At 40.5% G+C, this 25,262-nt stretch overlaps 1 protein-coding gene across 2 annotated transcripts in view; it reads right to left on the bottom strand.

The window, feature by feature from the left end:
• Window positions 1-13,627: 13,627 nt before the first annotated feature.
• BPGM (bisphosphoglycerate mutase) overlaps window positions 13,628-25,262 on the bottom strand; it is a 33,283-nt gene continuing 21,648 nt past the window's right edge. For both annotated transcript variants that reach the window (XM_019959111.2, XM_070788185.1), the window contains exon 3: window positions 13,628-16,108. In XM_019959111.2, coding sequence (XP_019814670.1) covers window positions 15,930-16,108 — 179 coding nt within the window. In that variant the 3' untranslated portion in view covers window positions 13,628-15,929. The remainder of the gene's footprint in view (window positions 16,109-25,262) is intronic.

The raw sequence follows: 25,262 nt of genomic DNA, 5'->3' as shown, positions 1-25,262 counted from the left end.
TTTCTTTTAGTAATATTTTGTAGTGTTCAGTATATAAGTCTTTCCTCTCCCTGGGTACGTTTATTCCCAAGTATCTTATTCTTTCTGATGTTATAGTAAATGGAGATTATTTCGTTAAATTCCTTTTCAGTTTGGTCATTATTATTGTATAGAAACACAATTGATTTTTACATGTTGATTTTTTACCCTGCAACTTTGTTAAAATAATCTCTTACTTTTAACCATTTTTTGTGTGTGAAATCTTTAGGGTTTTCTTAAAGATTACGTTATCTGTAAACAGAGATAATTTTACTTCTTCCTTGTCAATTTGGGTGCCTTTTATATCTTCTTTTGATATCAGGGTGATGCTGACCTCATAGAATGAGTTTGGAGCATTCCCTTATTTTAAATTCTTTAGAAGAGTTTAAGAAGGATTAGTATTCATTCTTCTTTAAATGATTGGTAGAATTCTGCTGTGAAGTCATCTGGCCCTGGACTCTTCTTTGTTGGGAGGCTTTTGATTATTGCTTTAATCTCCTTACTAGTTTTAGGTCTCTTCAGATTGTTGAATTTCTTATGATTCTTATGTTGGTTAGTTTGTAGGAATATATAATTTTCTTCCAGGTTATTCAATTTGTTGGTATATAATTGTTCACAGTAGTCTGTTATAACCCTTTTTATTTCTGAGACATCAGTTGCAATGTCCCCTATTTTATTTCCAGGTTAAGTTAACTGAGTCTCATTTTTTCTTAGTTATTCTATGTAAGGGTTTTCCAATTTTGTTGGTCTTTAAAAAAAACAAAACAGCTCTTATATAGTTCAGTCACTCAGTCATGTCCAACTCTTTGTGACCCATGGACCGCAGCATGCCCGGCTTCCCTGTCCATCATCAATTCCCAGAGCTTGCTCAAACTCATGTCCATTGAGCCAGTGATGCCATCCAACTAACTCATCCTCAGTCGTCCCCTCTCCTCCTGCCTCTTTCCCAGCATCAGCGTCTTTTCCAATCAGTCAGCTCTTTCCAGAAGGTGGCCAAAGTATTGGAGATTCAGCTTCAGCATCAGTTCTTCCAATGAATATTCAGAACTGATTTCCTTTATGATTGACTGGCTTGATCTCCTTGAAGTCCAAGGGACACTCAAGAGTCTTCTCCAACCAGTTCAAAAGCATCAATTCTTTGGCATTCAGCTTTCTTTATGGTCCAACTCTCAAATCCATACATGACTACTGGAGAAACCATAGCTTTGACTAGATGAACCTTTGTTGGTAATATCTCTGCTTTTTAATATGCTATCTAATTTGGTCATAGCTTTTCTTCCAAGGAGCAAGCATTTTTTAAATTTCATGGCTGCAGACACCATCTGCTATGATTTTGGAGCCCCACAAAATAAGGTCTGTCACTGTTTCCATTGTTTCCCCATCTATTTCCCATAAAGTGATGGGACCAGATGCCATGATCTTAGTTGTTTGAATGTTGAGTTTTAAGCCAGCTTTTTCACTATCCTCTTTCACTTTGATCAAGAGGCTCTTTAGTTCTTCTTCACTTTCTACCATAAGGGTGGTGTCATTTGCATAATTGAGGTTATTGATATTTTTCCCAGCAATCTTGATTCCTGCTTGTTCTTCATCCAGCCTAGCATTTCACATGATGTACTCTGCATATAAGTTAAATAAGCAGGGTGACAATATACAGCCTTAATGTACTCCTTTCCCAATTTGGGAAAATGTTGTTCCATGTCTGGTTCTAACTGTTGCTTCCTGATCTGCATACAGATTTCTTAGGAGGCAGGTCAGGTGGTCTGGTATTCCCATCTCATGAAAAATTTTCCACAGTTTGCTGTGATCCACACAGTCTTTAGCGTAGTCAATGAAGCAGAAGGAGATGTTTTTCTGGAACTCTCTTGCTTTTTCGATGATCCAGTGGATGTTGGCAATTTGATCTCTTGTTCCTCTGCCTTTTCTAAATCCAGCTTGAACATATGAAAGTTCTCAGTTCACGTACTGTTCAAGCCTTGGTAGGAGAATTTTGAGCATTACTTTGCTAGTGTGTGAGATGAGTACAATTGTGCGGTAGTTTGAGCACTCTTTGGCATTGCATTTCTTTGGGATTGGAATGAAAACTGACCTTTTCCAGTCCTGTGGCCACTGCTAAGTTTTCCAAATTTGCTGGCATATTGAGTGCAGCATTTTCACAGCATCATCTTTTAGGATTTGAAATAGCTTAACTGGAATTCCATCACCTCCACTAGCTTTGTTCGTAGTGATGCTTCCTTCTTAAGTCCCACTTGACTTCACATTCCAGGATGTCTGGCTCTAGGTCACACCATCATGGTTATCTGGGTCATTAAGATTTTTTTTGTATAATTTTTCTGTTTTGTTGCCACCTCTTCTTAATATGTTCTGCTTCTGTTAGGTCCATACCATTTCTGTCCTTTATCGAGCCTATCTTTGGTATCTCTAATTTCCTTGAAGAGATCTCTAGTCTTTCTCATTCTATTGTTTTCCTCTATTTCTTTGCATTGATCACTGAGGAAGGCTTTCTTATCTCTCCTTGCTTTTCTTTGGAACTCTGCATTCAGATGGGTATATCTTTCCTTTTGTCCTTTGCCTTTAGCTTATATATCCAGAGAAGATCATAATTCAAAAAGACATGTGCACCACAATAGTCATTGCTGAACTATTTATAATAGCCAGGGGATGGAACAGCTGAAATATTCATTGACAGAGGAATAGATAAAGAAGATGTAGTACATCTATACAATGGAATACTACTCAGCCATAGAAAATAATAAAATAATGTCATTTGCAGCAACATAGATTGACCTAGAGTTTGTCACACTGAGTGAAGTAAGTCAGATAGAGAAAGACAAATATATGATATTGCTAATATGTGAAATCTTAAAAAATGGTACAAATAAACTTATTTCAAAAACAGAAATAAAGTCATAGATAGAGAAAACAAACTTCTAATTACCAGGGGGAAGTGGGGGAGGGATAAATTGGGAGATTGGGATTGACATATCCACACTACTGTATATAAAATAGATAATAAGGACTTACTGTATAACACAGAGTACTCTTCTCAATACACTGTCATAGGAAAATAGAGAATCTAAAAACAGTGGTATGTGTGTGTGTGTGTATATATATACATATATATATATATATATATATATATAACTGATTTACTTTGCTGTACAGAATACATTAGCACATTTAAACCAACTATCCTCCAATAAAAATTTTAGAAAAATCAGCTCTTGATTTTAATTTTGTCTAATTCTATTCTCTATCTCTGCTCTAATCTTTGTTATTTCCTTCTTCTCCCGAACTTTTCCTTTAGTTTGGTCTTTTCCTAATTCCTTGAGATGTAAAATTAGGTTGTTGATCTGAGAGCTTTCTTCTTCTTAATGTAAGCATTTGCCACCATAAATGTTCTTCTTAGTAGTGCTTTCACTGTATGTCATATGTTTTGGTGTGTTGTATTTTCATTTTGTCTTCAGATATCTTCTAAATTCCCCTGTGATTTCTTTTTTGACTTGTTGGTTGTAGAAGAGTTGATTATTTTCACATTTTGGTGGATTTTCCTGTTCTCTTTATGCCGTTGGTTTCTAGTTCCATTCTATATGGTTGAAGAAGATATTTTATATGATTTCAGCTTCTCAAATGTGTGAAAACTTGTCTTGTAGATTACATGTGGTCTGTGGGAAGAATATTTTATGTGTACTTGAGAAAACTGTATTCTGCTGCTTGGAGGGAAATGTTCTGTATATGTCCATTAAAGCTAATTGGTCTAATTGTGCTGTTAAAGTCCTCTGTTTCCTTATTGATCTTCTTTCTAGCTGTTCTATCCATAGCTGAAAGGAGGAATTAAAGTCTCCCACTATTATGGTGTTGCTGTTCATTTCTCCCTTTGGTTCTTCAATGATTCATATATTTGGGAGCCTTAATCTCTCTTAAAATAATAAGGATTTATGATTCTTACAGGGATTGTATTTCTTGAGTAGAATGTAAATGTTGCTTTGGGGAGACTGTGTGTTATGTAGCTGAAGCTCTTCAGTGGCAACAAGGTCTTCAGCCATTGGGCCACTCTTCTTTTCAGAGAAGACTTCCATAACCATTCCTGATGTGTGGTGGCTTTCAGTTATATAAAAAAAATACCTTTACATATTTAGAAATATTTTTTTTATGAAAGTATATTTGTCAAGGTACATAAAATGTCTGTTAGTTTGATTGATATTTTAAAATATTTGGACAAAAGCATGTGGGCCTCCACTGTGCTCTTTCATTGGAGCTCATAAACATTCAAAAAGAGTCTGGGAGAGAAGTTATAGGGACAGAATTGGTTATTATAGCAGAATGTTGAAAGCATCTAATTGCCTACTTTTGGGACATTTAAATTTTATCCAAATAATGGAATGGTATTTATCTATATAATACAATTGTTTGAAGTCTATGAAGCATGGAGAAATGCTTATGATGAAGAAAAGAATACAAAATTGAATACAAATTAAGAATATATCTATGTGAAAATTCATACAAGGAAAAAAAAATAGCTCTCTAGATTGCAGGATTAAGGAGTTTACTTATTTTTAACATATTTAGACTGATATATTTAACTCTATAATTTGAATAAAAAGCAAGAACATAGCTCCTTAACCTGTTTTCTCACCATTATAGCAGCTGCCTATGGAGAAATGCTCTGAGTTGAAGGGCTACTCAGCCTCACTTGCCTTCCACTCCACCAGCAGCAGGGTTTCCATTTCTGCTTCCATGAATTCACACAGTGGGAAGACAGCCACAAAGCATAGTACAGCTTCAGATCAAATATCTCTAGACAAGAACTATTTTAAAGAATATATCCACAAAAACTGGACAGTTTAATGCTCATGGGTGATAAACTTGGTGGATTCTGGAGAGTAAGTTTGCATGACCTTGCCTGGCACCCAGCTTTGTGAGGCAGAGAACAGTTGTGGATGGGACTGGTGATAGAAACAAGGTCCGATGCTATAAAGAGCAATATTGCATAGGAGTCTGGAATGTCAGGCCCATGAATCAAGTCAAATTGGAAGTGGTCAAACAGGAAATGGCAAGAGTGAACATCGACATTCTAGGAATCAGCGAACTAAAATGGACTGGAATGGGTGAATTTAACTCAGATGACCCTTATATCTACTACTGTGAGCAGGAATCCCTTGGAAGAAATGGAGTAGCCACCATGGTCAACAAAAGAGTCCAAAATGTAGTACTTGGATGCAATCTCAAAAACAACAGAATGATCTCTGTTCATTTCCAAGGCAGACCATTCAATATCACAGTAATCCAAGCCTATGCCCCAACCAGTAACTCTGAAGAAGCTGAACAGTTCTGTGAAGACCTACAAGACCTTTTAGAACTAACACCCAAAAAATATGTCCTTTTCATTATAGGGGACTGGAATGCAAAAGTAGGAAGTCAAGAAATACCTGGAGTAACAGGCAAATTTGGCCTTGGAATACGGAATGAAGCAGGGCAAAGGCTAATAGAGTTTTGCCAAGAGAACACGCTGGTCATAACAAACCCTCCCTTCCAACAACCCAAGAGAACACTATACACATGGACATCATCAGATGGTAAACAACGAAATCAGATTGATTATATTCTTTGCAGCCAAAGATGGAGAAGCTCCATACAGTCAGCAAAAACAAGACTGGGAGCTGACTGTGGCTCAGATCATGAACTCCTTATTGCCAAATTAAGACTTAAATTGAAGAAAGTGGGGAAAACCACTAGACCATTCAGGTATGACCTAAATCAAATCCCTTATGATTATACAGTGGAAGTGAGAAATAGATTTAAGGGACCAGATCTGATAGACAGAGTGCCTGATGAACTACTGACGGAGGTTCGTGACATTGTACAGGAGACAGGGATCAAGACCATCCCCATGGAAAAGAAATGCAAAAAAGCAAAATGGCTGTCTGAGCAGGCCTTACAAATAGCTGTGAAAAGAAGAGAAGCGAAAAGCAAAGGAGAAAAGGAAAGATATAAGCATCTGAATGCAGAGTTCCAAAGAATAGCAAGGAGAGATAAGAAAGCCTTCCTCAGCGATCAATGCAAAGAAATAGAGGAAAACAACAGAAAGGGAAAGACTAGAGATCTCTTCAAGAAAATTAGAGATACCAAGGGAATATTTCATGCAAAGATGGGCTTGATAAAGGACAGAAATGCTATGGACCTAACAGAAGCAGAAGATATTAAGAAGAGGTGGCAAGAATACACAGAAGAACTGTACAAAAAAGATCTTCCTGACCTAGATAATCACGATGGTGTGATCACTCACCTAGAGCCAGACATCCTGGAATGTGAAGTCAAGTGGACCTTAGGAAGCATCACTACGAACAAAGCTAGTGGAGGTGATGGAATTCCAGTTGAGCTATTTCAAATCCTGAAAGATGATGCTGTGAAAGTGCTGCACTCAATATGCCAACAAATTTGGAAAACTCAGCAGTGACCACAGGACTGGAAAAGGTCAGTTTTCATTCCAATCCCAAAGAAAGGCAATGCCAAAGAATGCTCAAACTACCACACAATTGCACTCATCTCACGCGCTAGTAAAATAATGCTCAAAATTCTCCAAGTCAGGCTTCAGCAATACGTGAACCGTGAACTTCCAGATGTTCAAGCTGGTTTTAGAAAAGGCAGAGGAACCAGAGATCAAATTGCCAACATCTGCTGGATCATGGAAAAAGCAAGAGAGTTCCAGAAAAACATCTATTTCTGCTTTCTTGACTATGCCAAAGCCTTTGGCTGTGTGGATCACAATAAACTGTGGAAAATTCTTCAAGAGATGGTAATACCAGACCACCTGACCTGCCTCTTGAGAAACCTATATGCAGGTCAGGAAGCAACAGTAAGAACTGGACATGGAACAACAGACTGGTTCCAAATAGGAAAAGGAGTTTGTCAAGGCTGTATATTGTCACCCTGCTTATTTAACTTATATGCAGAGTACAACCTGAGAAACTCTGGGCTGGAAGAAGCACAAGCTGGAATCAAGATTACCGGGAGAAATATCAATAAACTCAGATATGCAGATAACACCACCCTTATGGCAGAAAGTGAAGAGGAACTCAAAAGACTCTTGATGAAAGTGAAAGAGGACAGTGAAAAAGTTGGCTTAAAACTCAACATTCAGAAAACTAAGATCATGGCATCTGGTCCCGTCACTTGATGGGAAATAGATGGGGAAACAGTGGAAACAGTGTCAGACTTTATTATTTGGGGCTCCAAAATCACTGCAGATGGTGATTGCAGCCATAAAATTAAAAGACATTTACTCCTTGGAAGGAAAGTTATGACCAACCTAGATAGTATATTGAAAAGCAGAGACATTACTTTGCCAACAAAGGTCTGTCTAGTCAAGGCTATGGTTTTTCCAGTGGTCATGTATGGATGTGAGAGTTGGACTGTGAAGAAAGCTGAGCACCGAAGAATTGATGCTTTTGAACTGTGGTGTTGGAGAAGACTCTTGAGAGTCCCTTGGACTGCAAGGAGATCCAACCAGTCCATCCTAAAGGAGATCAGTCCTGGGTGTTCATTGGAAGGACTAATGATGAAGCTGAAACTCCAGTACTTTAGCCACCTCATGTGAAGAGTTGACTCATTAGAAAAGACCCTGATGCTGGGAGGGATTGGGGGAAGGAGAAGGGGATGACAGAGGATGAAATGGCTGGATGGCATCACCGACTCGATAGACATGAGTTTGAGTGAACTCTGGGTGTTGGTGATGGACAGGGAGGCCTGGTGTGCTGTGATTCATGGGGTCACAAAGAGTCAGACATGACTGAATGACTGAATTGAACTGAACTGAAATTCATTCCACTTTCCTGCCAGGGAAAAGACAAAGGAACAGATGAGATCCAGCACAGGTAAATCACAGGGATCCTTGAGAGCCTAAGAGCCCTGAGAGATAAGCAGATATTAGGCAGGAGATAAAAAGATGGAGTGGTGATGGAGGAGAAATGAGTACAAAGGCAGAGGCTTAAAAAATGTTGGTGTCCCTGAAAGTTTGTGTGAAGTACTGTGTGGTAGACCTTTTGAAAGATCACCCGGGAGAGGACTGAAGTAGAACAAAAGCAGATCATCTAGAAGACTGCTTAAATGTCTAGAGAGAGAAAAATGCCTTCTTAGTGCAGAAGGCAGCATGTGAGTCTCATAATGACAGAAAAAGTAGAGATGTGACTCAAGGTGTGAGTGGTGGGGACAGAGATGAATTTGACAGCTAGGAGGAGAGAGAATCAACAAAAAATAAGTAATCAGAAGGAAAGTTAAGGGTGATGGCCAAATTCTGCCTGAGCATTTGAGTGCACCCATAGGACCAATGTTGCCAGACAAGTCTCCAGAAATGAAAAGGATCTGGTGTTAGTTTGTATTTCAGATTGAAAACTGTCTGCCTCCTTCTCTGGTTACAGTCCTACAGGGATCCACAATGTTTATATTTACATTTTATGTTTACCTAGGCTGGGCTCTGTAGTTACATAATCAGAGAAAGAAATCCCACAATCAACTCCAGGACTCTCTAGACATCACCTTTTGTAAGTAGCCAGAGCTAGGCTTACAGTCAAATTGAGAGGCATTTATGAATAAATACTGACCCCCAGTGTCTAGGTGCAGAAATAAAGATTAAATAAAGATTATAAAATACCAAGACTCTTGGGAGAGTACCTAGAATTCCAGCTACAAATAATGTTTCCTACAATCCAATTCAGAATCCTGGGGTGCTTCAGAAATAAAAATACTGACTAGTATTTTACTATACCAACGGCTAGTAGCTGCCTGGAGAACTCCAGTGAATGTTCTATAGAAAAAGTGTCAGAATGGATTAAATGACCTCAATCATGAGTGTACAACGATATAATGGTCTTGACCCTCTCTGCTCCAAGGTCCAGGTTTAAATACTCCAAAGTCTTCTCTGTAAAAGAGGAGATTTTTACACAATTAATTTGACTGATACAAACTCCAGCTGTGTTTTATTCTCCACCTAGGTCAACGTTGACCTTTCCTTGTGGCTCAGATGGTGAAGAATCTGCCTGCAATGCAGGAGATCTGGGTTCCAGCACTGGGTTGGGAAGATCCCCTGGAGAAGGGAATGGCAACCCACTCCAGTATTCTTGACTGGAGGGGAGCCTGGTGAACTACAGCCCATAGGGTCACAAAGAGTCAGACACAACTGAGCGACTAACACTAGGTCAATATTACATCAAATGAAATTTCCTCTCAAGTGGATGCAGGGCAATGTGGTTGGCTAATGTGCCCTTTTAAGTATCTGTGTGGCTAGAGTGAATTCATGAGAAATTCTTGAGTAAAAACTCTGAAGCAAAATAGCTCCTCCAGGTGCAAGTGCTTCAGGGAAAGAAAGGCACCACCTAACATCTTGGTCTGTGGTTGCTGCAGTTGCTATCAGATGGCATCTGTTTTCTGCAGACTGGAAGTGATGCACTGGCTCTTTGGACACAAGCTTATGTTGCATTCTGGTCTATGCTGAAGTTTTTAAGAACGTGGCATTGCAGAGAATTAAATGAAGCCGTCTTGAAAAGGTAGAGCTTCCTTCATGAAAACAGGGATTGTTTTCATGAACCTTGTTTTTAAAGTAAGAATAGACTTAAGGCTTAAGTGGCCAACCACAATATAAATAAAAGGCTGGTTTTTAGTGCCAATGAGAAGCATTCATTACAGGCTACTGACCCCCAGCAGTCTTAGTAGAAGGAAGCATGGAGCAGCAGTAGAGACCAGAGCTGTTTCGAGGTCACACGTATTCAAGCTGAGGTATGACACTGAGCTGAGTGAAACAAGGGACATGGGAGATGATTGCTTCGGGGAGCTAAATTCCAAGGAAATGGAGGCCCAGAGATTAAGTGGACTTTAGGAGTCAAACAGGTGTCATTAAGAAGGGATGTCAGCCTCAGGCAGGAAAAGATTAAAGCCCAAGGTTTTGCATCAGGAGAAAGAAATTCTGTTTTTTCAGCTACAAGGTGATGGCAATCATAATCCTGTTTCTGACTTGTATTAGCAGAGAAAGTATTAATAATTGTTGGTCCGATATGTAACTGTAGCACTAGATCTAGCAGAAGTAAAATAAGCATACAACTATTTGTTTCTTGACAATATAGACTTAAGAAGGTTTTCCTTTACTAACAAAGACTGAAATTTCGAGAAGAAATAAAAAGTACAGAAACCAGGCACATTTATCCAGTCATTGCATATAGCAAAAACATGTTTTCAATACGAGGCTGTTTTGGTTGCTTATCAATGTTTCCTATTTTTCTTTGGTTCTGTTTTGAAAAATATCAAACCTACAGGAAAGCTGGAAGAATAGTACAGCGTTATAAATTTTCCCCCATTTATCAATTATAATTTACTAATTTGCTTTATGTGTCTCTTTAAATATGTATGAACACTGTGTTGGCTGAACCATTTGAAGGAGAATTGCAGGCATCGTGACACCTCACCCTTAAATTTTTCAGCCCCTAAAATGTCTTTTGTAACTTTTAATCAAAATATCCAATTAAGGTTTAAATCTGATTAGTAAAACCCTACTCCCCAGGGTGATGGTGTTTGGAGGTGGGGCCTTTGGGAGGTGAGCAGGTTTAGATGAGGTTATGAGGGTGGATCCCCCATGATAAGAATAGTGTTCTAAAAGGAAGAGACCAGAGCCCCCTCTCTCTCCACCGTGTGAGGACACAGCCAGAAGACGTCTGTCTGAAAACCAGGAAGACAGTTCTCATCAGACACTGAATCTGCCAGTGCCTTGATCTTGGACTTCCCAGCCTTCTGAACCGTGAGAGGTGTTTATTTAAGTCATCTGTGGTGCTTTGTTACAACAGCCTGAACAGACTAAGACAAAGGTTTTATAATCCATCACTGTTATTCTTTAATCTCAAACTGCCCCAAATTTGGCACCTGAAGCCAATGTTTATGTCCTACCAGTCTTTGGGCATTTTCTTCTTTTCTGACTCAAGGTGTTCTAAGCTCACTTTATCTGCTTCCAACCTGGAAGTTGGTGTTTTCCCAAACATCTGTGAAACAGTATTTAGAAAACAAGATCAAGGTAACTAGGTGTGTTCATTATTACTAGGTTATGGCTTCCAGGCCCTTTCAGAGCACACAGCCAGAGCTTGGGGTGGGGGAAAGGGAGAAGAAATTATATACACATTCATACAAATATCTGCAGTTCAAAACTAGTAACATGGTGGTCTTTATCTTCCTCCACCTTCTCTCTCTTCTCCCTTTGTGAGTAACCTAATTTACAATAACATCAACAAATATGCTCGATTTTTAAACCTATGAAATTCAGAATTACTTAAGTAATTCTTTAAAACAGTCTCAGGACACTTTCATCTTTAAATTCTTGAATTTAACATCAGTGTTACCAAATCATCCCAAATTATCCTGCACAAGTCACACAGAACAGACTAACAGCTCTCTAAAGAGCAAGGACAGATAATGCAACTGTATTTAGGACCTGAATTGGACAACTTAGCAATGGCTATTTAAGAGTACCAAAATGGACAAATATCAGAAGAAATTACTGGGGCTTCCATTTTAACTGGTTGAAGACTATTAAAGGAGTTTTCCTTCTCAAAATCTATCCTATTTGATATTCAGCATTTGTTTCAAAGCAATCCAGTGGGCAGAGTGAGAAGACCCACATAATGGTGGTCACAAGTCAATGAAGGTTTCCCAGGTAGCTCAGTGGTATAGCATCTGCCTGCCAAGCAGGAGACACCGGTTCGATTTCTGGGTTGGGAAGATCCCCTGGAGAAGGAAAGGGCAACACACTCCAGCATTCTTGCCTGGGAAGAAGAGGAGCCTGGTGGGCTATGGAATTGCAAAAAGTCAGACATGACTTAGTAACTAAACAACAAAGTTAATGAAGTGGTAGTGGGTGATCAGTAAATGAGTATTGCTTGTGCTATTTAGTCTCAGCTTTTGTGGACGTTTAAAATGTTTTATAATAAAAAGATATTAAAAATATATTCCTGTTAAATCAGAGTAAGCATAAGTTTAAATGGTTAGCCCCAACTAAATAAAAGGCAAATAAAATGTGGCTCTATTATGTGAAAGTCAAACGTGATGATGACAATCTGGCTCATGTTTACAATTTTGTCTAAGGAACTTACATTTTTTGGACTTAATTTCCACATCTTAAAAGCTAGTCTGTATAGTGAGATTATCCTCCAATGAATAAAATTTCACCTATTGTGGGCAAGAGTGACTTTAATTCTGCCTATCATTTTGCTAAATAGCTTTGGCACTAGAGGGATATTACATGATTAAAATATTCTTATAGTATGGCCATTTCATATTTCCCTTGGGACAAAATTTCCCTCACAGTCCAATGTGGAAACCCTCAGGATACAGCATAACATAGCATCTGCCACAGTCAGATCTGCTGAGAGGCAAGGCATGATTTATAAGATGAGTAGTGCTATAGAAGTGAGCCCCAAACTTACAAAATCCAACCACGCAGAAGACAAAAGCAGGAAAAGTGATCAGAGTCTGAAATGTTGAGGCAATTTTGTGTTTCTGAGGGAAGAGAAATATATGAAAGACTTTCCAGGTGAGAGGGAACCTGAACTTTGAAGAGAGACTTGCCACTTGTTAGAGCATAAAAATGAATTAAAAATGATGCTGGGGATGATGAACTTTCTGTCCAGTAAAGCCGGTTCCCCTACTTCATTCTGTCATAAACAGAGAGGGGCTGGAAAATAAAAAATTATAACTACATGGTAGGAAGGGGGTAAACATATGTGATCTCTGACTTTTCTTTCCTGGAAGGATTTCTGCTTCTGGCCACCAAGTTGGCCAATTGCAGCCCAACAGGGATTGGCTTTAACCAAAAAAAGCATTTTGGCAACAAAGCTACAGAGCCTCTGGGGAGGCTTCCCAGGCTAGAAGACAAATAACCACTGCCATTAATGTGCACACAAAGGGCTGCATTTTAATAAAAGTGGTCATGACCCAAGATGAGAAATAGTCTGCAAATTTGGGGCAAAAGAATCTGGTTAAGCATGGAAATAGCCAGATTATGTTAAGAAATTTTCCTTGCACATCTTTATCAAGGAAATATACATGATGTAACATATCCTAACTGAGGATGCTTTGTTAATTCAGTGCTCAAATTTGTACTGGATGATTTTAAGAACCTTTTTTCCTGAGGCAGAATTTTTGTTTTTGTTTTTGTTTTTTTTTTTTAAGAAAAACAAAGTCTCAATGTACTGGGATACAGGATTCATTTGAGATATTTAAAAATGAAAATTCATAGCATCTTGCTATGGCTATTATCTTACCACACTGGACCTGCATATAACAAGCATTACAGCCTGGGTAGAAAAAACTTGTCTAGGTGGTTCCAAGGCAAGCCAAACCTGGCCTGCCAAGGACCAAATTTCTAGATAAGCTATCATTTTTTAGATTTAAAAAACTCCCCCTTTTTATGGTCCCAGCTTGACATAGTACAGAGGATACCAAGGATCCAGGTTAGGCATACTTCGAGGTACCTACATCAAAAATCCTGAATACTTTGTAAACCGTGCAAAGAAAACAGGTTCATTAGGTGGTCTCGAGGTTGACGTGCTAAAGTTGTTAAAGATAATTGTACATCAAGTTTTCATAAATATCTCTTTTATTTCAGCCAAGATCTCAAAAACAATAAAACCAAAATTGTACCAGAATGTGTCAGCAACAATTATCCCTCTCTGAGGAAGTCTGTGAGATTCCAAAGTGACTAAGTGTGAGCACAGCTTTGTGCAAGGGAGCAATCATGCTGCTGGGGGTCCTCTGGAGGTGGACGTCTAGAGGTGGGGTGAGGGAAGAATCCAAATCTGGGATCTTGAGCTGCTTTAAGACATGGTCACCACTTGGGCTGGAAAATTCAGATGCCAGTTCCAGAGATAAAGCTGTTCAAAAATGGTCTGAGTTGAAGTTTAGCCATAGGTTTGGAATTCTAGGAAGACGGTAGTTGTGTCTGTGACCCTGATCTCTGAATTATCATAAAGAGTGCTATTTGGTTGGGCAACAGGACTGAAAAGAAGGACGGCAGCAGAAAAGACAGTAGTCGGTCAGGAATGTCAAGCAGCCACACTCCACGTCCTTACGCATTGCAGATGTGGCCAGCTGTGAGCAAACCACGTTCTTTTCAGCCATCTTTATCAGCTGATGCTCTAAGTCTTCTTTATTTTTTATCTTTTGGCTGCGCTACACAGCACGTGGGGTCTTAGTTCCCTGACCAGGGATGGAACCCGTGTCCCCTACATTGGAAGTTCAGAGTCATAACCACTGGACTGCCAGGAAAGTCCCTCTAAATCTTGATTTAAGGATCAGTGGAGACCAAGCAGAGGCAAGGGTTTTATAGTTAGTTTCCTTCTAATGCCAATTTTACCACAAAATGGATACAAATAAACTAACCCACCAATGGAAAACCATGAAAAACTCGTGATACCTGTAATAGCTATTATAGTTGTAAACTGTTAAGATGACTCTATCATTGAAACGTATGTCACTTGCTTCGATATAAGGCAGTAGCTTAACGGAGAAGGCAATGGCAACCCACTCCAGTACTCTTGCCTGGAAAATCCCATGGATGGAGGAGCCTGGTAGGCTTCAGTCCATGGGGTCGCTGAGTCGGACATGACTGAGTGACTTCACTTTCACATTTCACTTTCATGCATTGGAGAAGGAAATGGCAACCCACTCCAGTGTTCTTGCCTGGAAAATCCCAGGGACAGAGGAGCCTGGTAGGCTGCTGTCTATGGGGTCGCACAGAGTCAGACACGACTGAAGTGGCTTAGCAGCAGCAGTAGCTTAAAGAAATGATGACATACCTGTCTACAGCATCTAAAGACATCCTGTATCATTAAGATTGATGAGCAATCAATCAATCAGTCTGTGGTCTACCCTGAGTACTGTAGACTATGTACCATAATGTTTTGCCCTCAGCAGATAAAGAACAAATGTCCACTGACAAGTGCCAGTATACCATTTCCCCTGTTCAAGTGAATGAAATTACACCCACTATATTCTAACTGCACCCTGACCCAAACTTCAATTTATAGAGAATTAAGCATGTCTGTGTGTTGAAACAAGTACAACTCTTTGTGTTACAGGAAGATGAAAGCAGAGACTAATTCAGTAGCCTGTACTTAATACTTAGGAATCATATGGAAATACTTTGGAGGTACCATTTTCAGACACAGAACTTATTTTTAAATCAATTTTAAGGAGCCCAAGATTAATGTTTAAAAACAAAAGAGAACATGAACAGCTATGGCTGTCTATATGCTGCTAATTCCAGCACTAGAGAGGAATTCCACCAGATGTCAAACAGGATGTCTCTGGACTTGAGACGAGCAAAAGGCCTTGCTGTTTGTAGCTGGCTGCTTTGGAAGAATCCATCTGTGACTCTCCCATTTAATGGGCCTCTGGTCTTACCTATCAGAGTACAAAAGACTAGTAATAAATACTTAAGTAGAGCATATTATCTAATATCCTTTATTATCATCCCAGAAATTTTCTATAAATACAAACGTCTTATTGAAGTGAAGGTCTGTCAATAGTGACTCAATACTGATTTACTGAATGAGGACGACCTTGAACTTAAGCTTCACTTGTTGCTTTTCCATCTCAGAAACTTAGGACATTGATTAAGCCCCACTGGTGATTAACTTAGTGACTAATTAAAAGGAGGCTGGCAGGGGTTAGCACATAAGGCTATGGGCATCCTAAAGCCTTTAACTGGGCCAACGTTAAGACCTAATTACCTCTACAAACTCTACCCCACAGCCTAGATCTGGAAAAATCAGGTGGGAAGACAGAAAAAAAAAGGGGGGGGGGTGTGGGAGATGAGCACTCATAACACACCGCATGCCATTCCTTCTGCAGCTATTCCTAGCCAGCACGTGGGAAAAACTTTATTTGTCAGCTCGTTTCACTTTTCCTTGATCGTCAACTTTCTTAATGGCTGCTTGGATAGCCTCTTGGTCGCCCAGGAACTGGTGAGGCCCAACAGTACGCAGGTTCTCGTCCAGTTCCAGGAGAATGGGGACCCCAGTAGGAAGAGTAATGTTGATAATTTCTTCATCCGAGATACCTGGAGATCAAGAGGGGAAGAAACAAGGTGTTAAAGACAACCCAGGAGGAAGCTCTGGTTACGTATTTATGTGCACACTTACTTAGTCCCACATTAACTGTGTGTTTGGAACCATGCCAGATACTCAAGGATTCCAGCTATGGTCACTGGAAGCCAAGGACATTCCAGAAGATTTAAAAAAAAAAAAAGAAAGAAAGAAAGATGAGACAGAAATTTACATTACATCAAATCTTAGGAAAACATGTTTTGGGGCAACCTGTTGCTGGTTGTTTCCTAACTAAATGATTGACAGGTCTCGTCCTCTTGCCCTTTAACATTCCAACTGCTGGGAGAGCAAGATGTGTGTGGGATCTGAGTTTGCAGACCAGGGATTAAACCCACAGCCTTGGCAATGAAAGCATGGAGTCCTTAGCCACTGGACTACCAGGGAATTCCATCAGATCTTTTTTAAGTAACCTGAATCATAGGTTGTTCAACTTTGACCAGAAGAGCAGGAGTTGTAGCAAGGGTAGTAGCAGCCGTGGTGGTTATAGGTTTTTTGGTTTTTTTTTAATGAGTGCTTTAAACGATAAATAGCTAATGTACATTTCACATGCCACATACTTTTCGAAGTACTTTATGTGTGTTAACTTGTTTAATCAGATATGCACTATTATTTTTCCATGTAACAATTTTGACACAGAGAGCTTAAGCAAACAATTCAAGATCACACAGGCTGTAAACAAAGCCTGGATTTAAACCTAGCTGAGGAGAGCGAAAAAGTTGGCTTAAAGGTCAACATTCAGAAAACTTAGCTCATGGTGTCCGGTCCCATCACTTCATGGCAAATAGATGGGGAAACAGTGGAAACAGTGGCTGACTTTATTTTTCTGGGCTCCAAAATCACTGCAGATGGTGATTGCAGCCATGAAATTAAAAGACACTTACTCCTTGAAAGGAAAGTTACAACCAACCTAGACAGCATATTGAAAAGCAGAGACATTATTTTGTCAACAAAGGTCCGTCTAGTCAAGGCTATGGTTTTTCCAGTGGTCATGTACGGATATGAGAGTTGGACTCTGAAGAAAGCTGAGCACCGAAGAATTGATGTTTTTGAACTGTGGTGTTGGAGAAGACTCTTGAGAGTCCCTTGGCCTGGGAGGAGATCCAACCAGTCCATCCTAAAGGAGATCGGTCCTGGGTGTTCATTGGAAGGACTAATGTTGAAGCTGAAACTCCAATACTTTAGCCACCTGATGCGAAGAGCAGACTCATTTGAAAAGACCCTGATGCTGGGAGGGATTGAGGGCAGGAGGAGAAAGGGACAACAGAGGATGAGATGGTTGGATGGCATCACTGACTCAATGGACATGGGTGTGGGTGAACTCCGGGAGCTGGTGATGGACAGGGAGGCCTGGTGTGCTGCGGTTCATGGGGTCGCAAAGAATCAGACACAACTGAGCGACTAAACTGAACTGAAACCTGCTACTGCTGCTGCTGCTAAGTTGCTTCAGTCGTGTCCGACTCTGTGCGACCCCGTAGACGGCAGCCCATCAGGCTCCCCCGTCCCTGGGATTTTCCAGGCAAGAACACTGGAGTGGGTGAACTGAAACCTAAGTGTCTGTAATTAGTATACAATGTTTTTCAAGTTTTTCTGATTCAAAATGGACAAAGAGAGGAGACCTGAAGAAATGGAGTTAAGCTAATTAAAAGGTAACCGAAAGTGTTCAAATTATCTGCTTTAAAAACAGACATTTATTATATAGACTTCTAAACTCTAACCATATGCTTCTGTGCTATATTAACAGAAAGGACCTAGGGAGAGCAAGTTCTGAGGCAAGTTCAAGGGTCCTCCTTTACTTGGAAGGTGAGAATGGTAGAATAAGTTAGTGGCAGTTAGTTATCAATGCACTCTGTTGTTTTTATTAACTAATGGTCATAATTCGGAGGCCCTCTCTGGGCCTCCACTGCCTCTGTCTAATTAAAAAAAGAAACACACTCTTCTCTACCACCATTACACAAGGTGTGAGGTAGAAGGAACGGACTTAAAAAGAGAAACATGACAAAGGACAGCATGAAAAGTATTTCTTCTTTCTCCACTAGGAATTCTCTTCTAGGTTGAAGATTTAAAGAGTAGGCTACTAACACATTACTTTGTCCTGCGAAGCTCCCACCCTCACACTGCAACCCTACCTATGATTACCACTCCTAACTAAAGCTGGCAAGAACAAATAAATTCAGACCAGACAGCCAGCTGTTTAGCTGGGAGATGACTGCCTTGGATTTTAAGAGCCCTCGGGCTCTGTCAGGTCAGATCTGTCAGCTGGACGCACAGCAGCTGCCGCATGTAACCCCTGGAGACAGTCAGAGCAGAATGCAACAGCACGTGGTTTAGAGCCAGCTGACCGCTAAGGATATAGAGAAACTGAAATCCTAATACATTGTAAATTAAGAGTATAAGATCCTGTGGAATCTTTGGGAAACAGTCTGGCAATTCTTCAAACAGGTAAACACAGAATTACCAGGGGACCCAGCAATTTTACTCCTAGGTACACACCCAAGAGAAATGCAAACATATGTCCACACAAAAACCCATACCCAAACCCTCAGAGCAGCATCATTCATAACAGATAAAAGATGGAAACAGCCTAAAAGTCCACCAACTGATGAATGGATGAATTAAATGTGGTAGATCCAGACAATGGATTATTATTTGGCAATAAAAAGGAATGAAGTGCTGCTGCTGCTGCTAAGTCACTCCAGTCATGTCCGACTCTGTGCGACCCCACAGACGGCAGCCCACCAGGCTCCCCTGTCCCTGGGATTCTCCAGGCAAGAACACTGGAGTGGGTTGCCATTTCCTTCTCCAGTGCGTGAAAGTGAAAAGTGAAAGTGAAGTCGCTCAGTCATGTCCAACTTGTAGAGACCCCATGGACTGCAGCCTGCCAGGCTCCTCCGTCCATGGGATTTTCCAGGCAAGAGTACTGGAGTGGGGTGCCATTGTCTTCTCCGGAATGAAGTGCTGATACATGCTAAACATTGATGACCCCTGGAAACAGTAGGGTAAGTGAAAGAAGCCCGTCACAAAGGAGTATATACTGCATGGTTCCATTTATACCAAATGGTGCCTTCCCAAGATGGTTCAGCAGGCAAAGAATCCGCCTTCCAATGCAGGAGACACAGGAGACGTGGGTTTGATCCCTGGGTCAAAAAGATCCTCTGGAAGAGGCCATGGCAACCCACTCCAGTATCCTTGCCTGGAGAATCCCATAGGCAGAGCAGCCAGGTAGGCTACAATCCAAATGATCACAGAGAGTCGGACACGGCTGAACAACTAAGCACGCATGAGGGCCAGAACTGGCAAATCTAACAGTGACGTAAATAGGTGTGTGGTTGCTTAGGGCCAGAGGGGATGGGAGGACTGCGCAGTGACAGCCAGGTACGGGGTGTTGTTTTTTTTTTTGAGGGTAATGAAAATGTTCTGAAATTGACTGTGCTAATAGATGGACAACTCTGTGAATAAACAACTCTGTGAAAAGCCACTGAATTATATACTTTAAATGGATGAACTGTATGGCATGTGAATTATATCTCTAGAAAGATGTTTGAAAAACTACTGAACAGATCCAGAGAAGTTTATGGTTCAAATCACAAGACAGTTAAGGTAGTAAAATTGGACTTTAAAAAAAAATTCCAACTTCCAGGACTTCAGCTCTGGTCATCTGACTCGTCGATGGCTATTTCCACCTCAGTACTAGGAGAGAGGAGAATGTTTATGTCCGTGTTCTGCCCTTGTGAAGGGCTGGGTGCTAACTGGACTCCTGAACCTAGAGGTCTCATGTTTTCAAGACTAGTACAGGGATGAATGGGCTTCGCCTGCGGCTCAGCAGTAAAGCATCCACCTGCAGTGCAGTAGACCAGGGCTCGATCCCTGGGTTGGGAAGATCCCCTGGAGAAGGAAATGGTAATCACTCTAGTATTCTTGCCTGGGAAATCCCATGGACAGAGGAGCCTGGCACGCTACAGTCCATGGGGTCGCAAAAGAGTAGGACATAACTTGGTGACTAAACAACAACAAGAGGGATGAACTGACTTGTCCGATCCCCTTGAAATAGCTAACACACGGGGATTATCATGGGCCAGGGTTAGGGGTTATGATGTGACCTCAGAGAAAAGTGCTAGGTCTTTGGCAAGGGTCAAGGGGCACACGTGGAACTCATCTGACCATGGCCTCAGATCTAACCAGGTGTAACAAGTGTTATTTTTAAGAGCGTTACTCTCAAGCTCATGCTTATGGCTTAGATAACAACCCGGCTTTGTGTGGGACCAAATGAAAGAGCAAACTAAACAAAGGCCACGAGAACTATAATATTTCACCTATAAAGAAAGGAGAGTTCAACAAAAATAGAAATATTTCCAATAAATAAAGTTGACATTCCACTTTAATGACTACTCAAGCCATTCACAGAGCAGACTAATTACTTACAAATATTTAAAATACTTAGACCACTTAATAATCAGTCAACAGACTTAGTGACTGACATTTTAAAAAAGCAAATTAGGAAAAACCACAATGAAGCCATTACTTACTCCTCAATTTTGGCATAAGTCACATTCTTTGTCCTAAGAGAGTTAAGCAAGCAGAACTCCTAAGGCTAAAAAATGCATCTGCATTGGATTAAATCAAACCAAATCAATACTATATTATGCAATATCATATTACAAATGCATTAACGGGAACATCATATGAAAGTTATAATGAGTGGCCAGATATCACATCCTCCATCTGATAATGGGTTTAGATTGTTTTAAACGACATCTAAGAATGTTCTGAAGGGAAATATCTAATCCCGAATCAACCCCTTCTCCAACTCCCAACTGTTGTCTTTCATTCTTGAATCTTCCACGTAGGAGCATCTGAAAGTTAACTGCAATCCATTTTAATGACTGGGATATTTCAACTAAGAAATAATGAAAGTTTGATGGTAAGTCAAAGGAGTAACTCAAAGCCAATATGGGAAGAAATCTTAACAGCTTAATTCTCTGCACACAGGACCGACTTCAAAAAATCAAGACTGTATCTACAGTGATTCCCCTGACCACTGAGCAGGAACAGGAACCATGGACAGTCATGAAGATCCCCACACAGATATACAGCACTACCCCTCTGCATTCTATCAGCGGTGGCTGAGCAAATACTCACTTCTCCCACCAGGATTGTAAGGCAATGTTTTAGCCACTCTTGTGATGCTCATGCTTTTGAATGGGGCCTTATGCAAGGATTTAGTAATGTTTGTTCAACTGTAAGGAATTTTATCATGTGTTGGCTGCTGGAATCCAGAAATTTTTTTAGCTTAATGATCCGATATTACAACTATATGAATTAAGTAAAGGCTGTTAGGAATAGAATGTTAACAAAAACTCTAAGACATATAGTCTGTACATATAGTCCTCAGAGGACTATGTCGGAGGTACAGTACCGGCCAAATTTCAGGAGATCGAAACAGAGACTCACAGTGTGCCTCAGAAGTACAGACTTTGCATGTCCAGGTCCAGGTGCTGCATCCTTGCACCAAGAATATATGGCACCTGACTTAATGGACCCTTGGCACATGGCCGAAATGAATGAACCTGAACTCTCTAAGCTTTCAAATTAAATCTAGTCCCTTACTGTTGAAGCTTTCACTAAAGATTGTGATTCCTTTATTACCTTTTTAAGGAAAAAAAAGAGAGACGGTCAAAAAGGCTGAAGAAAAAGTCATTTGTATTTAGTGCACAAACAGACAAATTAAATTTGTCTACTATATATTTTCTTTGGTTTTCTCCAAAGTGTTTGCCCAAAATCTTTGAATATCAGGAAACAAGAGAAAAGATGTTTGGGGAGACAGATCTATACAGGACAACGTGCGCGTGCGTGCTCAGCTGCTTCAGTCGTGTCCGACTCTTTGTGACCTCGTGGACTGTAGCCTGCCAGGCTCCTCTGTCCATGAGATTTTCCAGGCAAGAATACTGAAGTGAGTTGCCATGTCCCCCTCTAGGAGATCTTCCTGACCCAGAGATCGAACCCATGTCTCTTGTGTCTCCTGTATTGGCAAGTGGGTTCTTTACCATAAGCACAACCTGGGAAGCCCTGGGAAACCCCAATTACATGATGCATATTTTTGGGAATTAGAGAAAGAGGGCAAAACTCCGATCAAATTATACAAATGGGAGGTACCAGCCGCGCCCCCCTTCCTTTTCCCAATCACATCAGTCACAATTAAAACCCCACTGACGGGGACTTGTGATGAGAGTTCTGTATTCTTCTGTTGCCAAAATAAGAGCTGACACAAGATTCTGAATTTCATATATGTTCCACCTACTTTTAATTTTATTTCTTTTAGGTTTGAATGCTATCCATGTACAACTTAAAAGACTGGCCAGGGGAGAATTAGAAATTGGTTATTTGAGTAGTGTAACATGATGATAACATAACAGCCTCTGATTTAGAATAAGGCAGAGAGTAGAATCCATCCTACATCTAATTTTATAGTTAAATGCTTTACAATTTTAAAAAAGGAAGGTTTCTATAAATCAATAAGAGAAAGTGTAACCATACCGCTAGATAAGCATTTGCTTCACAGAAGAGAGGCCTGACTTTGCTACTTCTGAAAATATCCCACAAAATGCCAAAGGTGACTGGTCAGTCAGTCCCTGTCCCCACAGCAAGTCCCAGCTGACCTTTCCTCCTTAAGTCTCTAATTTCACTTCATCATTCTTTGCCTTGTTACGTGTGCAGCTGCACACAGTTCTTCAGTGGGGCAAGCCCATCTTGCATGCCACTTTTACTCCAAACTTGAAACTGCCTAGTCCTTTCTTGAACCCAGACTAAACAATCCACTTCCGCTGGCAACAGGCAGACTACATCCAATGCTTCAGTTCAGTACCTCGCTTCTCCTCCAATGCGGGCCTTCAGGAAACAAACAGGAAGTGGCTCTGCCAACCACAGAGAAAGAAACACACACCCGTCTGGAATGCGAAGAACAGGGAGCTATTAGATACTAAGCCTGGGCTAGGAGTCATCATGGTAGTAGCTGGTGAGAGGTGGGCCCTGCTGTAACCTCAACTTAGTACAGCATGGGTGGTTGTTTATGCTGTTAAAAATCAATAAAGCAGTCCTTCATGTAGAGGTTTTCTTACTATATAGTATTTCATATATTTAAGTCTTTCTTCTGAAGGAATTAAGAACTACTATAAAGTTCAAAGTAAAGCAGTCCATGTCACTATACCAAACAGAAAGCCTTTGCACAGAGAAGGAAACTATCAACAAACCAAAGGCCAGCATTCTGAATGGGGAAAGATACCTGCAAAGTGATACATCCGATAAGGGGTTCATATCCAAAGTAGACAAGGAATTCAAACAATTCAGCATTAAAAAAAAAAAAGCAACCTGGGCAGAGGACCTGAATAGATGTTTCCCAAAGGAGAAATGCAGATGGCCGACAGACACATAAAAAGACGCTCAGCTGTACTAAACATCAGGGAAATGCAAATTAGAACCACAGTGAGATACCATTTCATTCCTCTCAGAGTGGCTATCATCAGAAAGACAACAAATAACCACTTCTGGCAAAGGTGGAGAAAAGGGGACCCTGTGCACTGTTGGCAGGACTGTAAATTGGTGCAGCCATTATAGAAAGCAATATGCAGGTTTTTCAAAACATTAAAAATAGAGCCACTATGCTGCTGCTGCTGCTTCACTTCATTCATATCCGACTCTGTGCGACCCCATAGACGGCAGCCCACCCGGCTGCCCTGTCCCTGGGATTCTCCAGGCAAGAACACTGGAGTGGGTTGCTCTAATAATTTCACTTCTGGGTATTTATCCAAAGAAAACAAAAACACTAATTCAAAAAAAAAAAAAAAAAATACACACAAACCAATGTTCACTGGAACATTATTTATAATAGTCAAGAAATGGAAGGAACCTAACTATTCATTGATAAATTAATGGATAAACAAGATGTGGTGCATATACACAATGACACATTACTTAGTAATAAAAAAGATAGCTTGCCATTTGTGACAATATGGATGGATCTACAGGGTATTACACTAAGTGAAATCAGGCAGAGAAAGACAAATACCATGTGATCTCACATGTGAAACCTAAAAAACCAACCAAACAAAACAAATGAAAACAATCAATGATTGTTCAAATGAAAATTTAAAAACATGACTTACAGGCTTCCCTGGTGGCTCAGTGGTAAAGAGTCCACCTGCCAATGCAGGAGACATGGGTTCAATCCCTGGTCTGGGAAGATCCCACATGCAGTGGAAAAACTAACCCCATGCATCACAACTGAGCCCACGTGCTGCAACTCCTGAAGCCCACGCACCCTTGGGCCTGTGTTCCACAACAGGAGACGCAGTGCAATGAGAAACCCACACACTGCAAGGGGAGCAGCCCCCTCTCGCACAACTAAAGAAAAGCCCATGTAGCAGCAAAGACCCCGCACAGCCAAAAATACATTTTAAAAATTAAAAAAACATGATTTGGCTATACTAAATAGCAGAGTAAGACATAGAAACAAAGCAAAACAAAATACCGAACCACAGTTTTCCAGTAAGTTCAAACACTTGTTCTAATTCCTACCAGAAACATGTATGCAAAATGCCCAGAACTGTGTTTAGCGCACAGCATGTGCTCAAAAAAGGGCCATCTCATATAGCTGTACCAGGGAGTGTCATTCACAAACCACAATGTAAAACCATAATAATATAAGACTCAATTAGTTGCATGAAATTACCTTTTTATACTTTACTTGCCAAAGATACTCAAGTCAGCTTCTCATAACAGTATTCCAAACAGAAAGATCAAGGGAAGGGCTACTTTTCAGGAAAAAAATTAAAACAGCTCAGGTGGTAAGTATCCTGTGGACAGAGGAGCCTGGTGGGCTGCCGTCTACGAGGTTGTACAGAGTCGGACACGACTGAGGCGACTTAGCAGCAGCAGCAGGTAGTAAGAGGAGACTCACTGAACTGGGTTTGGGCTTTGTTCACTTATCATGGTCACGGCTAAGCCCTGAGGTCTGTCTGGGTTTTACTTTAATTCAACAGCATCTGCCTTCTTTCCCACAGGCAGGATTTGACTGACTTTAGGACAGAATCAGGAGAAGAAATTGGCAACCCACTC

Source organism: Bos indicus, chromosome 4 (assembly GCF_029378745.1).
Source record: "Bos indicus isolate NIAB-ARS_2022 breed Sahiwal x Tharparkar chromosome 4, NIAB-ARS_B.indTharparkar_mat_pri_1.0, whole genome shotgun sequence".
In the NCBI taxonomy this organism is placed as follows: domain Eukaryota; kingdom Metazoa; phylum Chordata; class Mammalia; order Artiodactyla; family Bovidae; genus Bos; species Bos indicus.
Note: the sequence above shows the minus strand (reverse complement) of the source record. Positions and strands in the feature narration are given on the sequence as shown.